Here is a 22,954-nt window from a genome sequence, read left to right on the forward strand (position 1 = left end):
GCAACTGAACTGAACTTAAGTACATAATCTGCTATTACTATTACTGTAAGATTTGCAGTCTGATTCTCCTATATTGAAGGATATCTGTTTACATCCTATTTTTCACATCACTGAAAGTTTTAGCCAATTTTTCACAGAACCAATATTTTTGGTATCTCCCCCTCTTCTTTTTTGGGCTTCCCTCAAGGCTCAGAGGGTAAAGAATATACCCACAATCCAGGAGATGTGGTTTTGATCCCTCGGTTGGGATCCATGGGGTTGCAGAGTAAGACGTAACTGAGCACACACACATTCATACTATATTCTTACAATCAAGTCAGCTAGAGAAAGAAAATATTTTTAATTTTTTATTTTATATTAGAGCATAGTTGATTAAAAATGTGTTAGTTTCAGGTGTACAACAAAGTGATTCACTTATAATACATATACATGTATCTGTTTCTTTTTCAAATTCTTCTCCTAATTAGGGTGTTACAACATATTGAGCAGAGTTCCCTGTGCTATACAGTAGGTCCCTGTTGGTTATCTATTTTAAGTGTGAAAGTGAAGTTGCTCAGTCATGTCCAATTTTTTGCAACCCCATGGACTGTAGCCTACCAGGCTCCTCCATCCATGGGATTTTCCAGGCAAGAATACTGGAGTGGGTTGCCATTTAGTATAGTAATGTGCAAATGTAATAATGAAAAGAAAATATATTTACAGCACTGTAACTTTACATCATCTCTTTATAAGATAAATCATCTGTCTATACCTACATCTATATATCTTGTAGGATACAAAATAATTGTTTATATTACATATATTGCTAACACTAGACATCAAAAAAGAAAAGATAAAGTGAAGAGAGACTGATCCTTAGTCATAACAATTTATATACTGATAATGAAGAAGCAGGAACATAATTGCCTCAAAGTAACCTAGAGTAATCAATACAATTGCTTCACAGTAGCCTTGCCAATTCAATAATGAATGAACCACTATAAAATTTTATGGTATATCAGTCAGTCACTTCAGCCCCTCAGTCGTGTCCAACTCATTTTGACCCCATGGACTGCAGCACGCCAGGCTTCTCTGTCCATCACCAATTCCCAGAGCTTGCTCAAACTCATGTCCATCGAGACACTGATGCCATCCAACCATCTCATCTTCTATCGTCGCCTTCTCCTCTTGGCTCCAATCTTTCCCAGCATCGAGGTCTTTTCCAATGAGTCAGTTCTTCATATCAGGTGGCCAAAGGACTGGAATTTCAGCTTTAGCATCAGTCCTTCCAACGAATATTCAGGACTGGTTTCCTTAAGGATTGACTCTGATCTCCTTGCAGTTCAAAGGACCCTCAAGAGTCTTCTCCAATACCATGGTTCAAAAGCATCAGTTCTTCGGTGCTCAGCTTTCCTTATGGTCCAGCTCTCACATCCATACCTGACTACTGGAAAAACCATAGCTTTGACTAGACAGACCTTTTTCAGCAAAGTAATGTCTCTGCTTTTTAATATGCTGTTTAGCTTGGCCATAGCTTTTCTTCCAAGGAGCAGGAGTCTTTTAATTTCATGGCCTCAAGCACTATCTTCAGTGATTTTAGACCCATAGAAACATAAAGTCTGTCACTGTTTCCATGTCTCCCCATCTTTTTGCCATGAAGTGATAGGACCAGATGCCATGATCTTTGTTTATTGAATGTTGAGTTTTGAGCCACCTTTTTCAGTTTCTCACTTTCATCAGGAGCCTCTTTAGTTCTTTGCTTTCTGCCATAAGGGTGGTGTCATCTGCGTATCTGAGGTTATTGATATTTCTCCCAGCAATCTTGATCCCAACTTTTGCTTTATCCAGCCCAGCATTTCGCATGATGTACTCCACATATGTCAAATAATCAGGGTGACAATATATAGCCTTGACGTACTCCTTTCCCTATCTGAAACCAGTCTGTTGTTCCATGTTCGGTTCTAATGGTTCCTTCTTGACCTGCATACAGATTTGTCAGGAGTCAGATCAGGAGGTCTAGTATTCCCATCTCTTGAAGAATTTTCTACAGTTTGCTGTGATCCACACAGTCCAAGGTTTTGATGTAGTCAATGAAGCAGAAGTAGATGTTTTTCAGGAACCCTGTTGCTTTTTTGATGATCCAATGAATGTTGACCAAGTGCGGGTGGCCACGACAGTGCACAAGCACGGCCGAGAGGAGCTACCCCACGTCCAAGGAGCGATGCTTGCATGGGCGCAGGAGGACCTAGAGGAGCTACTCCAAGTTCAAGGTCAGGAGGGGCGGCGGTGAGGAGATACCCCTCATCCAAGCTAAGGAACAGCAGCTGAGCTTTGCTGGAGCAGCCGTGAAGAGATACCTTACATCCAAGGTAAAAGAAACCCAAGTAAGATGGTAGGTTTTGCAATAGGGCATCAGAGGGCAGACACACTGAAATCATAATCACAGAAAACTAGTCAATCTAATCACACTAGGACCACAACCTTGTCTAACTCAATGAAACTAAGCCATGCCCTGTGGGGCCACCCAAGACAGGTGGGTCATTGTGGAGACATCTGACAAAATGTGGTCCACTGGAGAAGGGAATGGCAAACCACTTCAGTATTCTTGCCTTGAGAACCCCAGGAACAGTATGAAAAGGAAAAATGATAGGATACTGAAAGAGGAACTCCCCAGGTCAGTAGGTGCCCAATATGCTACTGGAGATCAGTGGAGAAGTAACTACAGAAAGAATGAAGGGATGGAGCCAAAGCAAAAACAATACCCAGCTGTGGATGTGACGGGTGATAGAAGCAAGGTCCGAAGCTATAAAGAGCAATATTGCATAGGAGCCTGGAATGTCACGTCCATGAATCAAGGCAAATTGGAAGTGGTCAAACAGGAGGTAGCAAGAGTGAACATCGACATTCTAGGAATCAGTAAACTAAAATGGACTGGAATGGGTGAATTTAACTCAGATTACCATTATATCTACTACTGTGGGCAGGAATCCCTTAGAAGAAATGGAGTAGCCATCATGGTCAACAAAAGAGTCTGAAATGCAATCTCAAAAACGACAAAATGATCTGTTTGTTTCCAAGGCAAACCATTCAATATCACAGTAATCCAAGTCTATGCCCCAACAAGTAACACTGAAGAAGCTGAAGTTGAACGGTTCTATGAAGACCTACAAGACCTTTTAGAACTAACACCCAAAAAAGATGTCCTTTTCATGATAAGGGAATGGAATGCAAAAGCAGGAAGTCAAGAAACACCTGGAGTAACAGGCAAATTTGGCCTTGGAATATGGAATGAAGCAGGGCAAAGACTAATAGAGTTTTGCCAAGAAAATGCACTGGTCATAGCAAACACCCTCTTCCAACAACACGAGAGAAGACTCTACACATGGACATCACTAGATGGTCAACACCGAAATCAGATTGATTATATTCTTTGCAGTCGAAGATAGAGAAGCTCTATGTCAGCAAAAGAAGACCGGGAGCTGACTGTGGCTCAGATCATGAGCTCCTTATTGCCAAATTCAAAGTTAAATTGAAGAAAGTAGGGAAAACCGCTAGACCATTCAGGTATGACCTAAATCAAATCCCTTATGATTATACAGTGGAAGTGAGAAAGAGATTTAAGGGACTAGATCTGATAGATAGAGTGCCTGATCAACTATGGATGGAGGTTCCTGACATTGTACAGGAGACAGGAATCAGGGCCATCCCCATGAAAAAGAAATGCAAAAAAACAAAATGGCTGTCTGGGGAGGCCTTACAAATAGCTGTGAAAAGAAGAGAAGTGAAAAGCAAAGGAGAAAAGAAAAGATATAAACATCTGAATGCAGAGTTCCAAAGAATAGCAAGGAGAGATAAGAAAGCAGTCCTCAGTGATCAATGCAAAGAAATAGAGGAAAACAACAGAATGGGAAAGACTAGAGATCTCTTCAAGAACCAGTCCAGGTTCGATGCATGATACTGGATGCTTGGGGCTGGTGCACTAGGACGACCCAGAGGGAGGGTATGGGGAGGGAGGAGGGAGGAGGGTTCGGGATGGGGAACACAGGTATACCTGTGGCGGATTCATTTCGATATTTGGCAAAACTAATACAATATTGTAAAGTTCAAAAATAAAATTAAATTAAAAAAAAAAAAGAAAATTAGAGATACCAAGGGAACTTTTCATGCAAAGATGGGCTCGATAAAGGACAGAAATGGTATGGACCTAACAGAAGCAGAAGATATTAAGAAGAGGTGGCAAGAATACACAGAAGAATTATACAAAAAATATCTTCACGACCAAGATAATCATGAAGGTATGATCGCTGACCTAGAGCCAGATATCCTGGAATGTGAAATCAAGTGGGCTTTAAGAAGCATCATTATGAACAAAGCCAATGGAGGTGATGGAATTCCAGTTGAGCTATTTCAAATCCTGAAAGATGATACTGTGAAAGTGCTGAACTCAATATGCCAGCAAATTTGGAAAACTCAGCAGTGGCCACAAGACTGGAAAAGGTCAGATTTCATTTCGATCCCAAAGAAAGGCAATGCCAAAGAATGCTCAAACTACTGCACAATTGCACTCATCTCACATGCTAGTAAAGTCATGCTCAAAATTCTCCAAGCCAGGCTTCAGCAATATGTGAACCGTGAACTTTCAGATGTTCAAGCTGGTTTCAGAAAAGGCAGAGGAACCAGAGATCAATTTGCCAACAACCGCTGGATCATGGAAAAAGCAAGAGAGTTCCAGGAAAACATCTATTTCTACTTTATTGACTATGCCAAAGCCTTTGACTGTGTGGATCACAATAAACTGCGGAAAATTCTGAAAGACATGGGAATACCAGACCACCTGACCTGCTTCTTGAGAAACCTAGATGCAGGTCAGGAAGCAACAGTTAGAACCAGACATGGAACAACAGACTGGTTCCAAATAGGAAAAGGAGTATGTCAAGGCTGTATATTGTCACCCTGCTTGTCTAACTTATATGCAGAGTACATCATGAGAAATGCTGGGCTGGAAGAAGCACAAGCTGGAATCAGGATTGCTGGGAGAAATATCAATAACCTCAGATATGCAGATGACACCACCCTTATGGCAGAAAGTGAAGAGGAACTAAAAAGCCTCTTGATGAAAGGGAAAGAGGAGAGTGAAAAACTTGGCTTAAAGCTCAACATTCAGAAAACGAAGATCATGGCATCTGGTCCCATCACTTCATGGGAAATAGATGGGGAAACAGTGGAAACAATGTCTGCCTTTTTTTTTTTTTTTTTTGGCTCAAAATCACTGCAGATGGTGACTGCAGCCATGAAAATAAAAGATGCTTACTCCTTGGAAGAAAAGTTAGGACCAACCTAGATAGCATAATGAAAAGCAGAGACATCACTTTGCCAACAAAGGTCCATCTAATCAAGGCTATGGTTTTTCCAGTGGTCATGTATGGATGTGAGAGTTGGACTATAAAGAAATCTGAGCGCCAAAGAATTGATGCGTTTGAACTGTGGTGTTGGAGAATATTCTTGAGAGTCCCTTGGACTGCAAGGAGTCCCAAGCAGTCCATCCTAAAGGAGATCAATCCTGGGTGTTCATTGGAAGGACTGATGTTGAAGCTGAATCTCCAGTACTTTTGCCACCTCATGCGAAGAGCTGACTCACTGGAAAAGATCATGATGCTGGGAGGGATTGGGGGCAAGAGGAGAAGAGGACAACAGAGGATGAGATGGTTGGATGTCTCAGTTGGATGTCTCATCACCAACTCAGTGGACATGGGTTTGGGTAACTCCGGGAGTTGGTGATAGACAGGGAGGCCTGGCATGTGTGTTTCATGGGGTCACAAAGAGTTGGACATGACTAAGAGACTGAACTGACCTGATGAGACCAGATGCCATGATCTTCAATTTAGTTCAGTCACACAGTCATGTTTGAGTCTTTGCAACCCCATGGACTGCAGCATGCCAGGCTTGCCTGTCCATCACCATCTCCCGGAGCTTGCTCAAACTCAAGTCCATCGAGTAGGTGATGCCATCCAACCATCTCATCCTCTGTTGTTGCCTTCTCCTCCTGCCTTCAACCTTCCCCAGCATCAGAGCCTTTTCTAATAAGTCATTTCTTCGCATCAGATGGCCAAAGGATTGGAGTTTCAGCTTCATCAGTCCTTCCAATGGATATTCGGGACTGATTTCCTTTAGGATGGACTGCTTGGATCTCCTTGCAGTCCAAGGGCCTCACAAAAGTCTTACCAAACACCACAGTTCAAAAGCGTCAAGGCTTTGGCACTCAGCTTTCTTTATAGTCCAACTCTCACATACATACATGACTACTGGAAAAACCATAGTTGACTAGACACATCTTTGTCAGCAAAGTAATGTCTCTGCTTTTTAACATGCTGTTTAGGTTGGTCATATCTTTCCTTCCATGGAACAAGTGTCTTTTGATTTCATGGCTGCAGTTCCCATCTGCAGTGATTTTGGAGCCCAAAAAATAAAGTCTGCCACTGTTTCCATTGTTTCCCCATCTATTTGCCACAAAATGATGGGGACAGGTGCCACAATCTTCATTTTTTGAATGTTGTGTTTTAAGCCAGTTTTTTCACTCTCCTCTTTCACCTTCATCAAGAGACTCTTTAGTTCCTCTTCACTTTCTGACATAAGGGTGGTGTCATCTGCATATCTGAGGTGATTTGTGTGAATGGCAAATGTAGTTGTAGGTAGTGACATAAAAGGATTCAAGACACATAGTATGTGCCAGAGATGAGGTGAGGTTAAGAAATGACACAACTTGAATAGCTGAAGGATTGCTTTATGAACAATTTAAAAATGGAATATGTGTGTTCTGGCAAAGGACATTTCTACCTCTTCTTTTTCTCTTTGTGGTGCACTATACCACTGTCCCTTCCCCTCCAAGTCTGACCATGGACATCTACTATGTTAGCATGTTTGTTCTATTCTCTTATTTATAGATGAGTAGTCCTGGAGGCTGTGGTGAAAGGAACATTGCACATGGAAGTGACCCAACTACTTTAGATGACCACAGGAAAAATGCTGTTTAGTAATTATATGGTCCTGAGAAGGAATTGAGGAGATTTATAGTCTTTGGAGTGTGAATATCCTAGAATAAGTGATTATTATATTTAATAATATAAAAAATTATTAATATTTTAATTTCCTTTTCTTTTTCTTTAGTTTCCTTTTCAACATTCTAACTGATATATCAGTTCATGGAATGAATCACTCCATGGTGTCAGAGTTTGTGTTCCTGGGACTCACCAATTCCTGGGAGATCCAACTTCTCCTCTTCATGTTCTCTTCCGTCTTTTACATGGCCAGCATGCTAGGAAACTCCCTCATTGTTCTCACTGTGATGAGGAACCCTCACTTACACTCCCCCATGTACTTTCTGTTGGCCAACCTCTCCATCACTGACCTGGGAGTTTCTTCTGTAATTTCTCCCAAGATGATTTATGACATTTTTAGAAAACATAAAGTCATCTCCTTTGGAGGCTGCATCGCACAAATCTTCTTCATCCATATCATTGGTGGTGTGGAGATGGTGCTTCTTATCGCCATGGCCTTTGACAGATATGTTGCCATATGTAAGCCTCTCCACTATTTCACTATTATGAGCAGAAAAATGTGTCTTCTGCTTCTTGTGGCTGCATGGATAATTGGCTTTATTCACTCTGTGGTTCAACTGGGTTTTGTTGTAAAATTGCCAATCTGTGGCCCTAATATAATTGATAGCTTTTACTGTGACTTTCCTCAGTTCATCAAACTTGCCTGCACAGATACCTTCAGGCTAGAGTCTATGGTCACAACCAACAGTGGATTCATATCCCTGGGATCATTCTTCATATTGATTGTCTCCTACATTTTTATCCTCATCACTGTTAGGAAACACTCTTCAGGTAGCTCGTCTAAGGCCCTCTCCACTTTGTCAACTCATGTCATGGTGGTGATTTTGTTCTTCGGTCCTTGCATCTTTGTTTACATCTGGCCTCACTCCACGTCACACCTAGACAAATTCCTTGTTGTTTTTGATACAGTTCTCACCCCTTTTTTAAATTCAGTCATCTATACATTGAGGAACAAAGAAATGAAAGTGGCAATGAAGAAAGTATGCAGTCAATTTATTATTTACGGAAGGATTTCTTAAATGCCCAAAGTATTATAAAGTCTCTTTACTGAGTTGGAGTGATATTATACTTCTATTATTAATATTGGGAGTTTTCTAGTACTATATTCACGTTTAGATGACCCAGATTAAAATAATATGATTCTTTTACAAATGTTAACTGAGAAACCATGTCACTGACTATGGTTGGAGGAAGTATATGGTGTGGTAAAAAGTATCTTCTGGGGAAGGCCAATTGCTTGTTTTTCAGGACACATTATCTGATGGATTTACTATGGTCTAGACTTCTAAACAGTCCATGGGGTTGCTGAGAGTCAGACACGACTGAGCAACTTCACTTCATGCCTTGGAGAAGGAAATGGCAACCCACTCCAGTGTTCTTGCCTGGAGAATCCCAGGGATGACAGAGCCTGCTGGGCTGCCATCTATGGGGTCGCAGAGTCAGACACGACTGAAGCGACTTAGCAGCAGCAGCAGCAGACTTCTAGACAGAGGATGAGATGGTTGGATGGCATCACAGACTCAATGGACATGAGTTTGAGCAAGCTCGGGAGTTGGTGAGGACAAGGAAGTCTGGTGTGCTGCAGTCCATGGAATCCCAAAGAGTCAGACACTACTGAGCAACTGAACTGAACCGAAACTTCAAAATTGTCTCTTCAGTGTCAGAGTGGGTTATATAAAGGATTGTCAATTGACACTTATAAAGCAATACTACATGGAAATATATACATCAAGATGCCTATTTATTAATTTGTCATAGAAAAATCAGTTAAGTGGCCTGAACTTACACATAAATGTAACTCACAACTGTAGGAAATTTTCTGGGAAGTTAAACAGTGATATAAACATTAATGAGCAGGGAATCAGAGCAAGAAGAGTTAGCTGGATTATACAAATATTTAATCATATCAGATTTTGATATTTAATGACTATGTCCCCACACTAGGATATGCCTACCATCACACTGGAAAAATAAGATCCTTAGGTCAGGACTTCTATCTGGACAGTGTTGGCTGGGCATCACAAGGTTTACCTTTTGACTCGTTTTCATACTATGTTCCAGGTCATCTAATCCCTATGTTATTACAGATACTTTCTTATTTCCACATGTGACTAGCCAGGTTCTTCCCATTCCTTCTCCTGGCATGACTATTCCTGTTGCATTTGAATGAATTGCAAACTAAATTTAAGTTTGGCAAATGCTTTCTATATGACTATATTCTCTTATAAAGAAATGAAGGATTTGCATCAACAGGTTTAGAATTCATACCCATTTCAACAAAGAGGAACTAAGGCTTATTCTCAAAGATGTACTGCAAATAACTCTGATTTTTATAGATTCTTATATAGTTTATCAATACTCCTTTGGTCTTACAAGCAGTCGTTATTTACTTCATATCTTATCTTACTTGATAATTTCTTTGCCTTTTCTCTTTATTTCCATTGCCCTTATATCATTTATTCATTGTTGAGTCCATTTTTGGATCCTTGGGAAACTAATACCTGTATATCCATTTATTTTGTCATTTAGTCACTAAGCCATGTCCAACTCTTTTGTGACCCCCCTGGACGTTAGCCCACCAGTCTCCTTTGTCCATGGGATTTCCCAGGCAAGAACACTGGAGCTGGTTGCCATTTGCTCCTCCAGGGGATCTTCCCAGCCCAAGGATCAAATCTGCGTTTCCTGCATCTCCTGCATTGGCCGGCAGATTCTTTTACCATTGAGCCACCTGGGAAGCTCTTTTTAAAAAAATTATCTTAACTTTCTTTTTTTTATACTTGTACTTTTTCACATTATTAATCTGAACTCTTTGAATTACATGTGTCAGGAATCCAATCAAAAAAAGCTTAAAGTAACTAAAACAAAGAATTGAAAAATTTCCGTTGTTCAAGAAGAAAAGATATATAGATTTATTGTACAACAACTTGAATATACTTAACATTACTGAGCTGTACTTAGAACTGGTGAAATGTGTTTATATACATAGATTTTTACCACAATGCAAAAACTCTTTTAATATTTTTTAAAGGAACTTATTGACTCAGGGTACTGGGATGTCTAATACTGGATCCAGCCTCACAGTCTCCAGGGAGTCATTTACTTGCACACTTTGGGATTTTTATCTCTCATTCACTCCATTTGTCTTGCTCCTTGCTCTGTTTCTTTCTCCCCTCCTTCTCTATTGACTATTTTTTTCCCTGTACATTGGTCTTATTTTCTTCTGTTGCACATGGACTTTTTTATGCATCGTGTAGGGAGTGAAGAGAGGCTGCAAATAACTCAAATTTTAAGTCATTTCAGCTGAGCAACCCTGTAGGAAAGGGAGAGGTTTCCTTTCCTAACATCTATATTAAAACACAATAAAAGAATTCTAGTTAGCATTGTTTTAGCTCTATGCCAGATCTTTCATGGACTATGTCTGGATGCCCACCTTAGTCGCAAAGACCAAAGTGTATGGTTGACAACCTCCAGAGAACTATATGAATTTAAGGAGGAACATTTCTCAAATGGGGGAGGTGGGATACTGTCATCAGTGGAAGGACAAAAGTGATTCAAGACAGACAAAAAGTTGTCACATATTTTTTCTTATGAAATAGAAATTAATATCCTGTGTTGAGATGTTATTCCACCCTGTTCTCATCAGTGGAATACTAGCTTTTGCATATTGATTTATCAGTGCCACATCTATGCTAATGATATTAATTCCTTTATTATAATATTTCTATTATTTGCTTTCAAATATTGTATTTGAATTTTTCTGTTTGTATAATACAAATATTTGTATTCAAATGTCTCCCTGAATTTGTTGGTTTTTTTTAGCTTTAGCTATCACTTTCTGCAGCATAGAAATTGTACTTTTCATGATTCCAACTCCGTAGAGCGTTTAAATTGTGATATCATAATTTTACTAAAATCTTTTCCATTTCAAAAAATTCTTTCTTCTTTTTCTCTGTTCTGACTGGGTGATTTCCACTAGCACAGCTCACAGATTGCTTCTCTTCCATATCATCCAGTCTTCTGTTGATTCCATCTATTTATTGAATTCTTCATTTGTGATTGGTTCTTTCTTACATTATCTAAGAATTTAAGTTCTCACTGAGTTCCTCCTTTCTTTTCCCAGGTATTATGAACACCCTTATGGTCATTTTTTTGAACTCTTTATCAGGTAAATTACTTATCTTCATTTCATTAGAGTTTGTCTGGTGTTTCATTTTGTTCTTTTGTTTAGAACATGCTTATCTGTCTTTTCATTTGGTTTGACCAGTGGTTCTTGTTTCTATGAATTAGGTGAAACAGTGACCTCTCGAGGTCTTGAAAAACTGTCCCCATGGGGAAACATCCTCTTGAGTAGACTACTTGTGTTTTGGGGCTTTGGCAAGCTGGCTGGAACATGAGCATCCAGACTGGAGGCAGTGCCTGGGGAGTGCAGCACCTAAGACAATCTTAAAGGGATGGCTGGGCACTGAGGAAGTACAGACCATGCAGATTCTCCATAGTGGGAGGGGCATCAAAAATGGAGCTCCTTAGCACCTCTGACCTTTAAGAGAGCTCCAGCAGTTTCCCGTTTGTTTGACAGATGACCTCCGGTTACTAAGTAGGTTGTCTTCTCATATAGTCTAGGTGTATTTGAAACTACTATTTGTTCAGCATGTCTCAGGGGAGCACACCAGTCGTAGTCCTCCCTATTGAAGCTCTCTATGTCTGGTGGGGTTCCCATGAAGGGTTGTTGTTCAATCTCTAAGTCGTGTCTGACTCTTGGCAACCCGATGGACTGCAGCTTGCAAGGCTTCCCTGTTTTACACTATTTCCTAGAGTTTTGCTCAAATTAATGTCCAGTGAGTCAATGATGCTATCTAACCTTTTCATCCTCTGCTGCCCCATTCTCCTTTGCTTTCAGTCTTTCCCAGCAGCAGTGTCTTTTCCAGTAAGTCAGCTCTTTGTCTCAGGTGGCCAAAGTGTTGGAGTTTCCAATGATTATTCAGGGCTGATTTCCTTTTGGATTATTGGTTTGATCTCCTTACAGTCCAAGGGACTTTCAAGAGACTTCTCCAGCTTCACAATTTGAAAGCATAGAAACACAAGCTGGAATCAAGATTGTCGGGAGAAATATCAATAATCTCAGATATGCAGATGACACCACCCTTATGGCAGAAAGTGAAGAGGAACTAAAAAGCCTCTTGATGAAAGGGAAAGAGGAGAGTGAAAAACTTGGCTTAAAGCTCAACATTCAGAAAATGAAGATCATGGCATCTGGTCCCATCACTTCATGGGAAATAGACAGGTAAACAGTGGAAACAGGGTCAGACTTTTTTTTTTTTTTTGGCTCAAAAATCACTGCAGATGGTAACTGCAGCCATGAAATTAAAAGAAACTTACTCCTTGGAAGGAAAGTTATGACCAATCTAGATAGCATATTGAAAAGCAGAGGCATTACTTTGCCAACAAAGGTCCGTCTAGTCAAGGCTATGGTTTTTCCTGTGATCATGTATGGATGTGAGAGTTGGACTGTGAAGAAGGCTGAGCACCAAAGAATTGATGCTTTTGAACTGTGGTATTGGAGAAGACTCTCGAGAGTCCCTTGGACTGCAAGGAGATCCAACCAGTCCATTCTGAAGGAGATCAGCCCTGGGATTTCTTTGGAAGGAATGATGCTAAAGCTGAAACTCCAGTACTTTGGCCACCTCATGCGAAGAGTTGACTCACTGGAAAAGACTCTGATGCTGGGAGGGATTGAGGGCAGGAGAAGAAGGGGACGACAGAGGATGAGATGACTGGATGGCATCACTGACTCGATGGACATGAGTCTGAGTGAACTCCGGGAGTTGGTGATGGACAGGGAGGTCTGGCATCCTGTGATTCATGGGGTCGCAAAGAGTCGGACATGACTGAGGGACTGAACTGAATTTATTCTTCGGTGCTCTGTCTTCTTTATGGTCCAAACTCCCATCCATACATGACTACTGGAAATACCATAGCTTTGACTATACAGACCTTTGTTGGCAAAGTGATACCTTTGCTTTTTAATACACTGTCTAAGTTTTGTCATAGCTTTCCTTCCAAGGAGCAAGCGTCTTTTAATTCCGTGGGTTCAGTCACTGTCCACAGTGATTTTGGAGCCCAGGAAAATAAAATCTGCCACTGTTTCCACTTTTTCCCCTTTTGTTTGCCATCATGTGATGGGACTGGATGGCATGGTCTTAGATTTTGAATGTTGAGTTCTAAGCCACCTTTTTCACTCTCCTTTTTTACCCTCATCATGGGTATTCCATTTTTATGTAGACTAACTCTGTGCAGTAGATGGTCAATCAATCCTCAGATCTTCTTCAGAAGCAGTTGCTCTTTATGTAGGTATATATTCAATGTGCCTGTGGAAGGAGATGAGTTCAGGATCTTCCTATACAGCCATCTTTCCCTTCCCTCAGACAGGGAATATCTGTAATGGTATACTTTCCTTGGAAGAAAAGATGTCCTATGATACTTACTAATCTTACTTACTATAGATGTTACTCATTTGTAAACAAGGCTAATGGTTGGTTTGTTTCCTTAAGACCTAAGAAAGACCAAAGTATAAATTCTTTGACATGCAGTCTAGGGAGGGAAGTTGGAGGCAAGTTTTACATCACAGAGGCAAATCATCTTGTTCCTGTATAGTGAGTATTCTCTAATAGTCTTTTGCATAGGCATTCTCTGTGCCCTCTCTAACATATAAAGCCTCAGAACCCTTTATGGTGCCATACCTCACCATGCTCTCAGTAGACTCACCATCCAGATTTTCCAGGATTACAGACCTGTCTTTACAGTGATATAAATTTATTCAGGGTACTGATTTTTCTTTCCCAACCATGGCGCATCTGCAGAAACTATCATTTATAGGCTTACAGAATACCTTTTCTGCCTTTATCTGTTCTTGTGGTGTCCCATGAAACATCAGCAGCTCTGTGCACATTTTTGCAGAAAATGAAGTATAACAACAGACCAAAAGAATTTACTATAGCATGCATACACACATGCATGCTCCATAACTAAGAAACAGCTCACTGATGGCATGATGGAATGGCCTTGTAAATGCTCAGCTTTTGTATCAGTTGGGAAGTGAACACCTAGCAAGTTTAGGAGGCTATATATTCTGTGCAGAACATATCTTAAACCACTGGCCACTACATATTGCCCTCTGTCCTATAGCCAGCATATGTGAACCTAAGAGGGGGAAAGTCACTTTAGCAATCAGATTGAATCATTTACCATGGGAATTTATACTCCCCATCCTTGTGAACTTTGGGTTAGTAAGCTCAGAGGTCCTAATGCCTCCTGGGAAGAATATTCCAAAGGGAATACAGCTAAGACTGGCCTCTGACAATTTTGGGCTCCTCATATCACTGAATCTGTAAATGAAAGAGTTATTGCCTATGGCAATTGTGGGGAAGTAGGCAAGAGTGAAAACAAGAGTACATAAGCAATATATTGAAATATCTGAGGGACTTCCACGGTGGTCCAGTTAAGACTGGACTTGGTTAAGACTCCAAGCTCCCAATGCAGAGGAAGGGGTTTGATCCCTGGTCTGGAAACTACGATCCCACATGTTGTGCACTGCACCCAAAAGATTTTTTTAAAGAAGAAAGAAATATTTGAAAGTTATAAGTCAAATTAACAAAATCTTGTTTACAGACCTTGCGTTCCATTTTTCAATGTTAATAAACATATGTTGTTTCCTCTCTGTCTCTAGTGTCTTATTATGAGTTTTTTAGAATCTCTGTTCTGGTCAAACCAAATAAGTCCCCAGGGGTAAAGTCCCTAGACCCATGAACTCCCTGCAACTCTCTTCTAGGCAGAATCACTTGATCAGTGTCCTCTGGAAATATTAATTAGCTTTATTTCTACAACAACAATATTTTGTAGCACTTTATATTAAAGAACACAGAAAATCTAAGACTCTATGAAGATATTCTTTTCTTTGTACAGGTAAAAGAACATAATAAGGGTAAACAACAATAAGGAAAGTAACTCTAATGTCAGATATGAGCTGCTAAGGATGTGAGTCATATGTTCAAATGCATGAGTGTTACCCTAAAACTGGGTAGCTAGTGTCTGAAGTAACAAATTGACAAGCAGTGGAGTATAAGTGTAAAAGGGGTATTGATATGTTGCTGAAAGTAAACCGACTTTGGCCTTTTACTAGAGTCACACAGCTTTTGCATTAGGGTAACATGAAAGATATTAGGAAAAGTCAAATGAGTTTTTAATGTTTGGGGTTTAGCACTCTGTTGCCAAGATGATTATATGAATGATTCTCATCCTCTGTAGTTTGATAAACAGGTAAGAAAAATTGCTGACATAAGAAACTAAGAAAACAAGGGTTCTTGTAATCTCCATTAGTTCTTCAAAAGACATAAATTACAAACCAATGCTCTGAAAAAGGGGAAAAATTAATTAGGTACTTGTAATATTTTCAAGATGAAAAAGAGTCTGAATAGGAACTACCTGAATAGAAGAGACATCCAAAAATGTGAAACTGAATAAATTATTTCCAGTGTAAATATCATCTTATAATATGATATGGAAAGTAGACAAGTAAAATAAAAACTTAAATATCGGTTGGCTCTACTACTCTCTTAAGTGCTTAATAATTTTCGAATTTTGCTTTTTAAATTTTGTCTTTAATCTGTAAGTAGAATGCAGAAGGTTTAGAGAGAGTTGACATGTGTGGTTTTTTTGGACATAGAAGTACACAAAAAAGAGATCCCAAGAGAAAATGTAAAAGGGATTGAGTTTTTGAGTCTTGAAAACTGAAAGCTTAGTTTGCTGAGTATATATACATAAAAAGTTAATTGAAAGAGACATTGAAAATTATTTTCTTGCACACTGTTATGACAAGTAAAAGAACTGTTCTTAATTTAGGAGAAGCAGATATTTACTTAGGTATGGAGACAAATTTATCACAATTTTTAAACAAAATGCAGGGCATTTCAGCTGAGGGAAGTTATACCCTCTCAATATTTTTAGTTTGAGAAGGAAATTTACAATGATAGTCTAGATTTTCAAAACTAAAAGATGTCATAATCCCCTTTCAGCTTAATAATTCTATAATTTGGAACCATAGCTGCAAATATTTCCCTTATCTATAAAGATTAAGTGTCTTGGAATCTATTTCTGGAAGATTAATTGATTCTACATGGATCAAGAAAGGGAATTAATCACAATAAAAGGCAAGGGATTGGGCCTTTTCTTTTATATCTGAATACTTAATTACTTTAATAAAGAGTTAGAATTAGCGTGTTTGAGAAAAACAATCTAACAACTTTCTCCTTTGAGAAAAACCAATCTGTAAGAGAACGGGGTTTTAGAACATCATCAGTCAGGAGGTGGTTTCTAGATATTGACTCCTAGGTGACTAGACATCATGGCGTTTCCCTGGTGGCTCAATGGTAAAGAATCCACCTGCAATGCAGGAGACACAGGTTTGATCTTTGGGTCAGGAAGATTCCCTGAAGAAGGAAATAACCCAATCCAGTATTCTCACCTGTGAGATCTCATGGAGAGAGGAACCTGGCACTCTACAGTCTGTGGCATCACAAAAGAGTTGGACACGACTTAGTAACTAAACAAGAGGTGACTAGACATCATATCCTGGTGTCTCCATCTAGACTTTCACACTTAAAACTGTGAGTTTCTGTATTATGATATTTGATGTATACTTTTCTTCCTTTTAGTACATCTAGGGAAATTTTAATTTTGACTTCTAAGCTCTTTTTTCCCATACTTATTTCATGGTAAGTAAATCACTCTTAGCATTATCCTATCAGGCTTCATGGTTATAGTTCTTTCCCCTGTAAACCCATTTTCCTCAAATTCCAGTTCTTAAGTAGTTGAAGATATTGGAGATCCAAAGGGCAAATAAACCTTACAATTTGATGTGTATAATTGATAAGGCTTATGGAGAACATCTTCCAAGAGACTGAGTGCCTAAATGATACTTGAAATACAGTATTAAATGTTGTTTATGATTATAAAATTCCTGAAGAGTGGGTCCAGAAAGTCATGAAAGTCGTATTTCATAAAGTGGGCCTTGTCTTTTCTCTTCTTGTCATTATACACATACTTTCTTTAATCCTTTTTTCTTTTTAGTTCTCATTTTAACGTAGTTTCTTCTCCTTATCCCTTCACTTTTATAATCTAGTCTCTAATCTTTTTGTCTCCTGAGAACTCTTCTCAGTCTTTTAGTGTGTCTCATCAGTTATATAACCAGGGATATTGTAATTTTTTTTAAACACCCAATTATATCCATTTTATCTTTGTTGACTTGTTATAAGTACATAATCTGCTATTACCTATTACTATAAGATTTGCAGTCTGATTCTCCTATGTTGAAGGCTATCTGTTTACATCCTATTTTTCACATCACTGAAAATTTTAGCCAATTTTTCACAGAACCAATATTTTTGGTATCTCCCCCTCTTCTTTTTTGGGCTTCCCTCAAGGCTCAATGTGTAAAGAATATACCCACAATCCAGGAGGTGTAGGTTTGATCCCTTGGTTGGAATCCATGGGGTTGCAGAGTCAGACGAAATTGAGCACACACACATTCATACTATATTCTTACAATCAAGTCAGCTAGAGAAAGAAAATATTTTTAACTTTTTATTTTATTTTAGAGCATAGTTGATTAACAATGTGTTAGTTTCAGGTGTACAACAAAGTGATTCACTTATAATACATATACATGTATCTGTTTCTTTTTCAAATTCTTCTCCTAATTAGGGTGTTACAACATATTGAGCAGAGTTCCCTGTGCTATACAGTAGGTCCCTGTTGGTTATCTATTTTAAGTGTAAAAGTGAAGTTGCTCAGTCATGTCCAATTCTTTGCAACCCCATGGACTGTAGCCTACCAGGCTTCTCCATCTATGGGATTTTCTATGCAAGAATACTGGAGTAGGTTGCCATTTAGTATAGTAGTGTGCAAATGTTAAGGAAGAGAAAATATATTTACAGCACTGTAACTTTACATCATCTCTTTATAAGATAAATCATCTGTCTATACCTATATCTACATATCTTGTAAGATACAAAATATTGTGTATATTACACATATTGCTAACACTAGACATCAAAAAAGAAAAGATAAAGTGAAGAGAGATTGATCCTTAGTCATAACAATTTATATACTGATAATGAAGAAGCAGCAATATAATTGCCTCAAAGTAACCTAGAGTAATCAATACAATTGCTTCACGGTAGCCTTGCTGATTCAATAATGAATGAATCACTATAAAATTTTATGGTATATCAGTCAGTCAGTTCAGCCCCCTCAGTCGTGTCCAACTCTTTGTGACCCCATGGACTGCAGCACGCCAGGCTTCTCTGTCCATCACCAATTCCCAGAGCTTGATCAAACTCATGTCCATCGAGTCAGTGATGCCATCCAACCATCTCATCATCTGTCATCACCTTCTCCTCTTGCCTTCAAATCTTTCCCAGCATTAAGGTCTTTTCCAATGAGTCAGTTCTTCATATCAGGTGGTCAAAGGATTGGAGTTTCAGCTTTAGCATCAGTCCTTCCAATTAATATTCAGGACAGATTTCCTTTAGGATTGACTGGTTTGATCTCCTTTCAGTTCAAAGGACCCTCAAGAATCTTCTCCAATACCACAGTTCAAAAGCATCAATTCTTTGGTGCTCAGCTTTCTTTATGGTCCAGCTCTCACATCCATACCTGACTACTGGAAAAACCATAGCATTGACTAGACAGACCTTTTTCAGCAAAGTAATGTCTCTGCTTTTTAACGTGCTGTTTAGCTTGGTCATAGCTTTTCTTCCAAGGAGCAGGAGTCTTTTAAATTTCATGGCCTCAAGCACTATCTTCAGTGATTTTAGACCCATAGAAACATAAAGTGTGTCACTGTTTCCATTGTTTCCCCATCTATTTGCCATGAAGTGATGGGACCAGATGCCATGATCTTTGTCTATTGAATGTTGAGTTTTGAGCCACCTTTTTCACTCTCTCACTTTCATCAGGAGCCTCTTTAGTTCTTCTTTGCTTTCTGCCATAAGGGTGGTGTCATCTGCGTATCTGAGGTTATTGATATTTCTCCCAGCAATCTTGATCCCAACTTTTGCTTTATCTAGCCTGGTATTTCACATGATGTACTCTGCATATGTTAAATAATCAGGGTGACAATATATAGCCTTGACGTACTCCTTTCCCTATCTGAAACCAGTCTGTTGTTCCATGTCCGGTTCTAATGGTTGCTTCTTGACCTGCATACAGATTTGTCAGGAGGCAGATCAGGAGGTCTGGTATTCCCATCTCTTGAAGAATTTTCCACAGTTTGCTGTGATCCACACAGTCCAAGGCTTTGATGTAGTCAATGAAGCAGAAGTAGATGTTTTTCAGGAACCCTGTTGCTTTTTTGATGATCCAATGAATGTTGAGGAAGCGCGGGCGGCTGCGACAGTGCACAAGCGCAGCTGAGAGGAGCTACCTCACGTCCGAGGTCAGGGGCAGAAGCCGGGAGGACCCCATGCCCAAGGTCAGGGGCAGCGGGCAAGAGGAGCAACCCCACGTCCAAGGAGCGGTGGCTGCACAGGTGCAGGAGGGCCTAAAGGAGCTACTCCACGTCAAGGTCAGGAGGGGCAGCGGTGAGGAGACACACCTCATCCAAAGTAAGTAGCAGCGGCTGAGCATTGCTGGAGCAGCCGTGAAGAGATACTCCACATCCAAGGTAAGAGAAACCCAAGTAAGACGGTAGGTATTGCAAGATGGCATCAGAGGGCAGACACACTGAAACCATAATCACAGAAAACTAGTCAATCTAATCACACTAGGACCACAACCTTGTCTAACTCAATGAAACTAAGCCATGCCCATGGGGCAACCCAAGACAGGTGGGTCATTGTGGAGAGGTTTGACAGAATGTGGTCCACTGGAGAAGGGAATGGCAAACTACTTCAGTATTCTTGCCTTGAGAATCCCATGAACAGTATGAAAAGGCAAAATGATAGGATACTGAAAGAGGAACTCCCCAGGTCAGTAGGTAACCAACATGCTACTGGACATCAGTGGAGAAGTAACTACAGAAAGAATGAAGGGATGGAGCCAAAGCAAAAACAATACCCAGTTGTGGATGTGACTGGTGACAGAAGCAAGGTCTGATGCTGTAAAGAGCAATATTGCATAGGAACCTGGAATGTCAGGTCCATGAATCAAGGCAAATTGGAAGTGGTCAAACAGGATGGCAAAAGTGAACATTGACATTCTTGGATTTCGAGAATTAAAATAGACTGGAATGGGTGAATTTAACTCAGATGATCATTATGTCTACTACTGTGGGCAGGAATCCCTTAGAAGAAATGGAGTAGCCATCATGGTCAACAAGAGTCTGAAATGAAGTACTTGGATGCAATCTCAAAAACGACAGAATGATCTCTGTTTGTTTCCAAGGCAAACCATTCAATATCACAGTAATCCAACTCTATGCCCTAACCAGTAATGCTGAAGTAGCTGAAGTTGAATGGTTCTATGAAGACCTACAAGACCTTTTAGAACTAACACCCAAAAAAGATGTCCTTTTCATTATAGGGGACTGGAATGCAAAAGCAGGAAGTCAAGAAACACCTGGAGTAACAGGCAAATTTGGCCTTGGAATATGGAATGAAGCAGGGCAAAGACTAATAGAGTTTTGCCAAGAAAATGCACTGGTCATAGCAAACACCCTCTTCCAACAACATGAGAGAAGACTCTACACATGGACATCACTAGATGGTCAACACTGATATCAGATTGATTATATTTTTTGCAGCCCAAGATGGAGAAGCTCTACACAGTCAGCAAAAACAAGACTGGGAGCTGACTGTGGCTCAAATCATGAGCTCCTTATTGCCAAATTCAAAGTTAAATTGAAGAAAGTAGGGGAAACCACTAGACCATTCAGGTATGACCTAAATCAAATCCCTTATGATTTTACAGTGGAAGTGAGAAAGAGATTTAAGGGACTAGATCTGATAGAGTGCCTGGTGAACTATGGATGGAGGTTCGTGACATTGTACAGGAGACAGGAATCAAGACCATCCCCATGGAAAAGAAATGCAAAAAAGCAAAATGGCTGTCTGGGGAGGCCTTACAAATAGCTGTGAAAAGAAGAGGAGCGAAAAGCAAAGGAGAAAAGGAAAGATATAAGCATCTGAATGCAGAGTTCCAAAGAATAGCAAGAAGAGATAAGAAAGCCTTCTTCAGCGATCAATGCAAAGAAATAGAGGAAAACAACAGATTGAGAAGGACTAGAGATCTCTTCAAGAAAATTAGAGATACCAAGGGAACATTTCATGCAAAGATGGGCTTGATAAAGGACAGAAAGGGCATGGACCTAACAGAAGCAGAAGATATTAAGAAAGGGTGGCAAGAATACACAGAAGAATTATATAAAAAATATCTTCATGACCAAGATAATCACGATGGTATGATCACTCACCTAGAGCCAGACATCCTGGAATGTGAAGTCAAGTGGGCCTTAGAAAGCATCACTATGAACAAAGTTAGTGGAAGTGATGGAATTCGAGTAGAGCTATTTCAAATCCTGAAAGATGATGCTGTGAAGGTGCTGTACTCAATATGCCAGCAAATTTGGAAAACTCAGCAGTGGCCACAGGACTGGAAAATGTCAGTTTTCATTCCAATCCCAAAGAAAGGCAATGCCAAAGAATGCTTAAACTACTGCACAATTGCACTCATCTCACATGCTAGTAAAGTAATGCTCAAAATTCTCCAAGCCAGGCTTCAGCAATATGTGAACCGTGAATTTCCAGATGTTCAAGCTGGTTTCAGAAAAGGCAGAGGAACCAGAGATCAATTTGCCAACATCCGCTGGATTATGGAAAATCAAGAGAGTTCCAGGAAAATATCTATTTCTGCTTTATTGACTATGCCAAAGCCTTTGACTGTGGGGATCACAATAAACTGTGGAACTTTCTGAAAAAGATGGGAATACCAGACCACCTGACCTTCCTCTTGAGAAACCTATATGCAGGTCAGAAAGCAACAGTTAGAACTGGACATGGAACAACAGACTGGTTCCAAATAGGAAAAGGTGTATGTCAAGGCTGTATATTGCCACCCTGCTTATTTAACTTCTATGCAGAGTACATCATGAGAAATGCTGGGCTAGAAGAAGCACAAGCTGGAATCAAGATTGCTGGGAGAAATATCAATAACCTCAGATATGCAGATGACACCACCCTTATGGCAGAAAGTGAAGAGGAACTAAAAAACCTCTTGATGAAAGTGAAAGTGGAGAGTGAAAAGGTTGGCTTAACATTCAGAAAACAAAGATCATGGCATCTGGTCCCATCACTTCATGGGAAATAGATGGGGAAAAAATGGAAACAGTGTCTGACTTTTTTTTTTTTTTTTTTTGCTCCAAAATCTCTGCAGATGGTGACTGCAGCCATGAAATTAAAAGACACTTACTCCTTGATAGAAAAGTTATGACCAACCTAGATAGCATATTGAAAAGCAGAGACATTACTTTGCCAACAAAGGTCTGTCTAGTCAAGGCTATGGTTTTTCCAGTGGTCATGTATGAATGTAAGAGTTGGACTATAACGAAAGCTGAGCACCAAAGAATTTATGCTTTTGAACTGTGGTGTTGGAGAAGACTCTTGAGAGTCCTTTGGACTGCAAGGAGATCCAACCAGTCCATTCTAAAGGAGATCAGCCCTGGCTGTTCTTGGTAAGAATGATGCTAAAGCTGAAACTCCAGTACTTTGGCCACCTCATGCGAGAGTTGACTCATTGGAAAAGACTCTGATGCTCGGAGGGATTGGGGGCAGGAGGAGAAGGGTACGACAGAGGATGAGATGGCTGGATGG

At 39.8% G+C, this 22,954-nt stretch overlaps 1 protein-coding gene across 1 annotated transcript; it reads left to right on the forward strand.

Annotated features, from left to right (window-relative positions):
- Window positions 1-6,711: 6,711 nt before the first annotated feature.
- Window positions 6,712-8,113, forward strand: LOC133255215 (olfactory receptor 4F3/4F16/4F29-like). Its single transcript, XM_061429758.1, has 2 exons — window positions 6,712-6,716; window positions 7,144-8,113. Exons 1-2 carry the CDS (start codon window positions 6,712-6,714, stop codon window positions 8,111-8,113), a joined length of 975 nt encoding a protein of 324 aa, XP_061285742.1.
- Window positions 8,114-22,954: the final 14,841 nt, after the last annotated feature.

This window comes from Bos javanicus, chromosome 10 (assembly GCF_032452875.1).
Source record: "Bos javanicus breed banteng chromosome 10, ARS-OSU_banteng_1.0, whole genome shotgun sequence".
Classification (NCBI taxonomy): domain Eukaryota; kingdom Metazoa; phylum Chordata; class Mammalia; order Artiodactyla; family Bovidae; genus Bos; species Bos javanicus.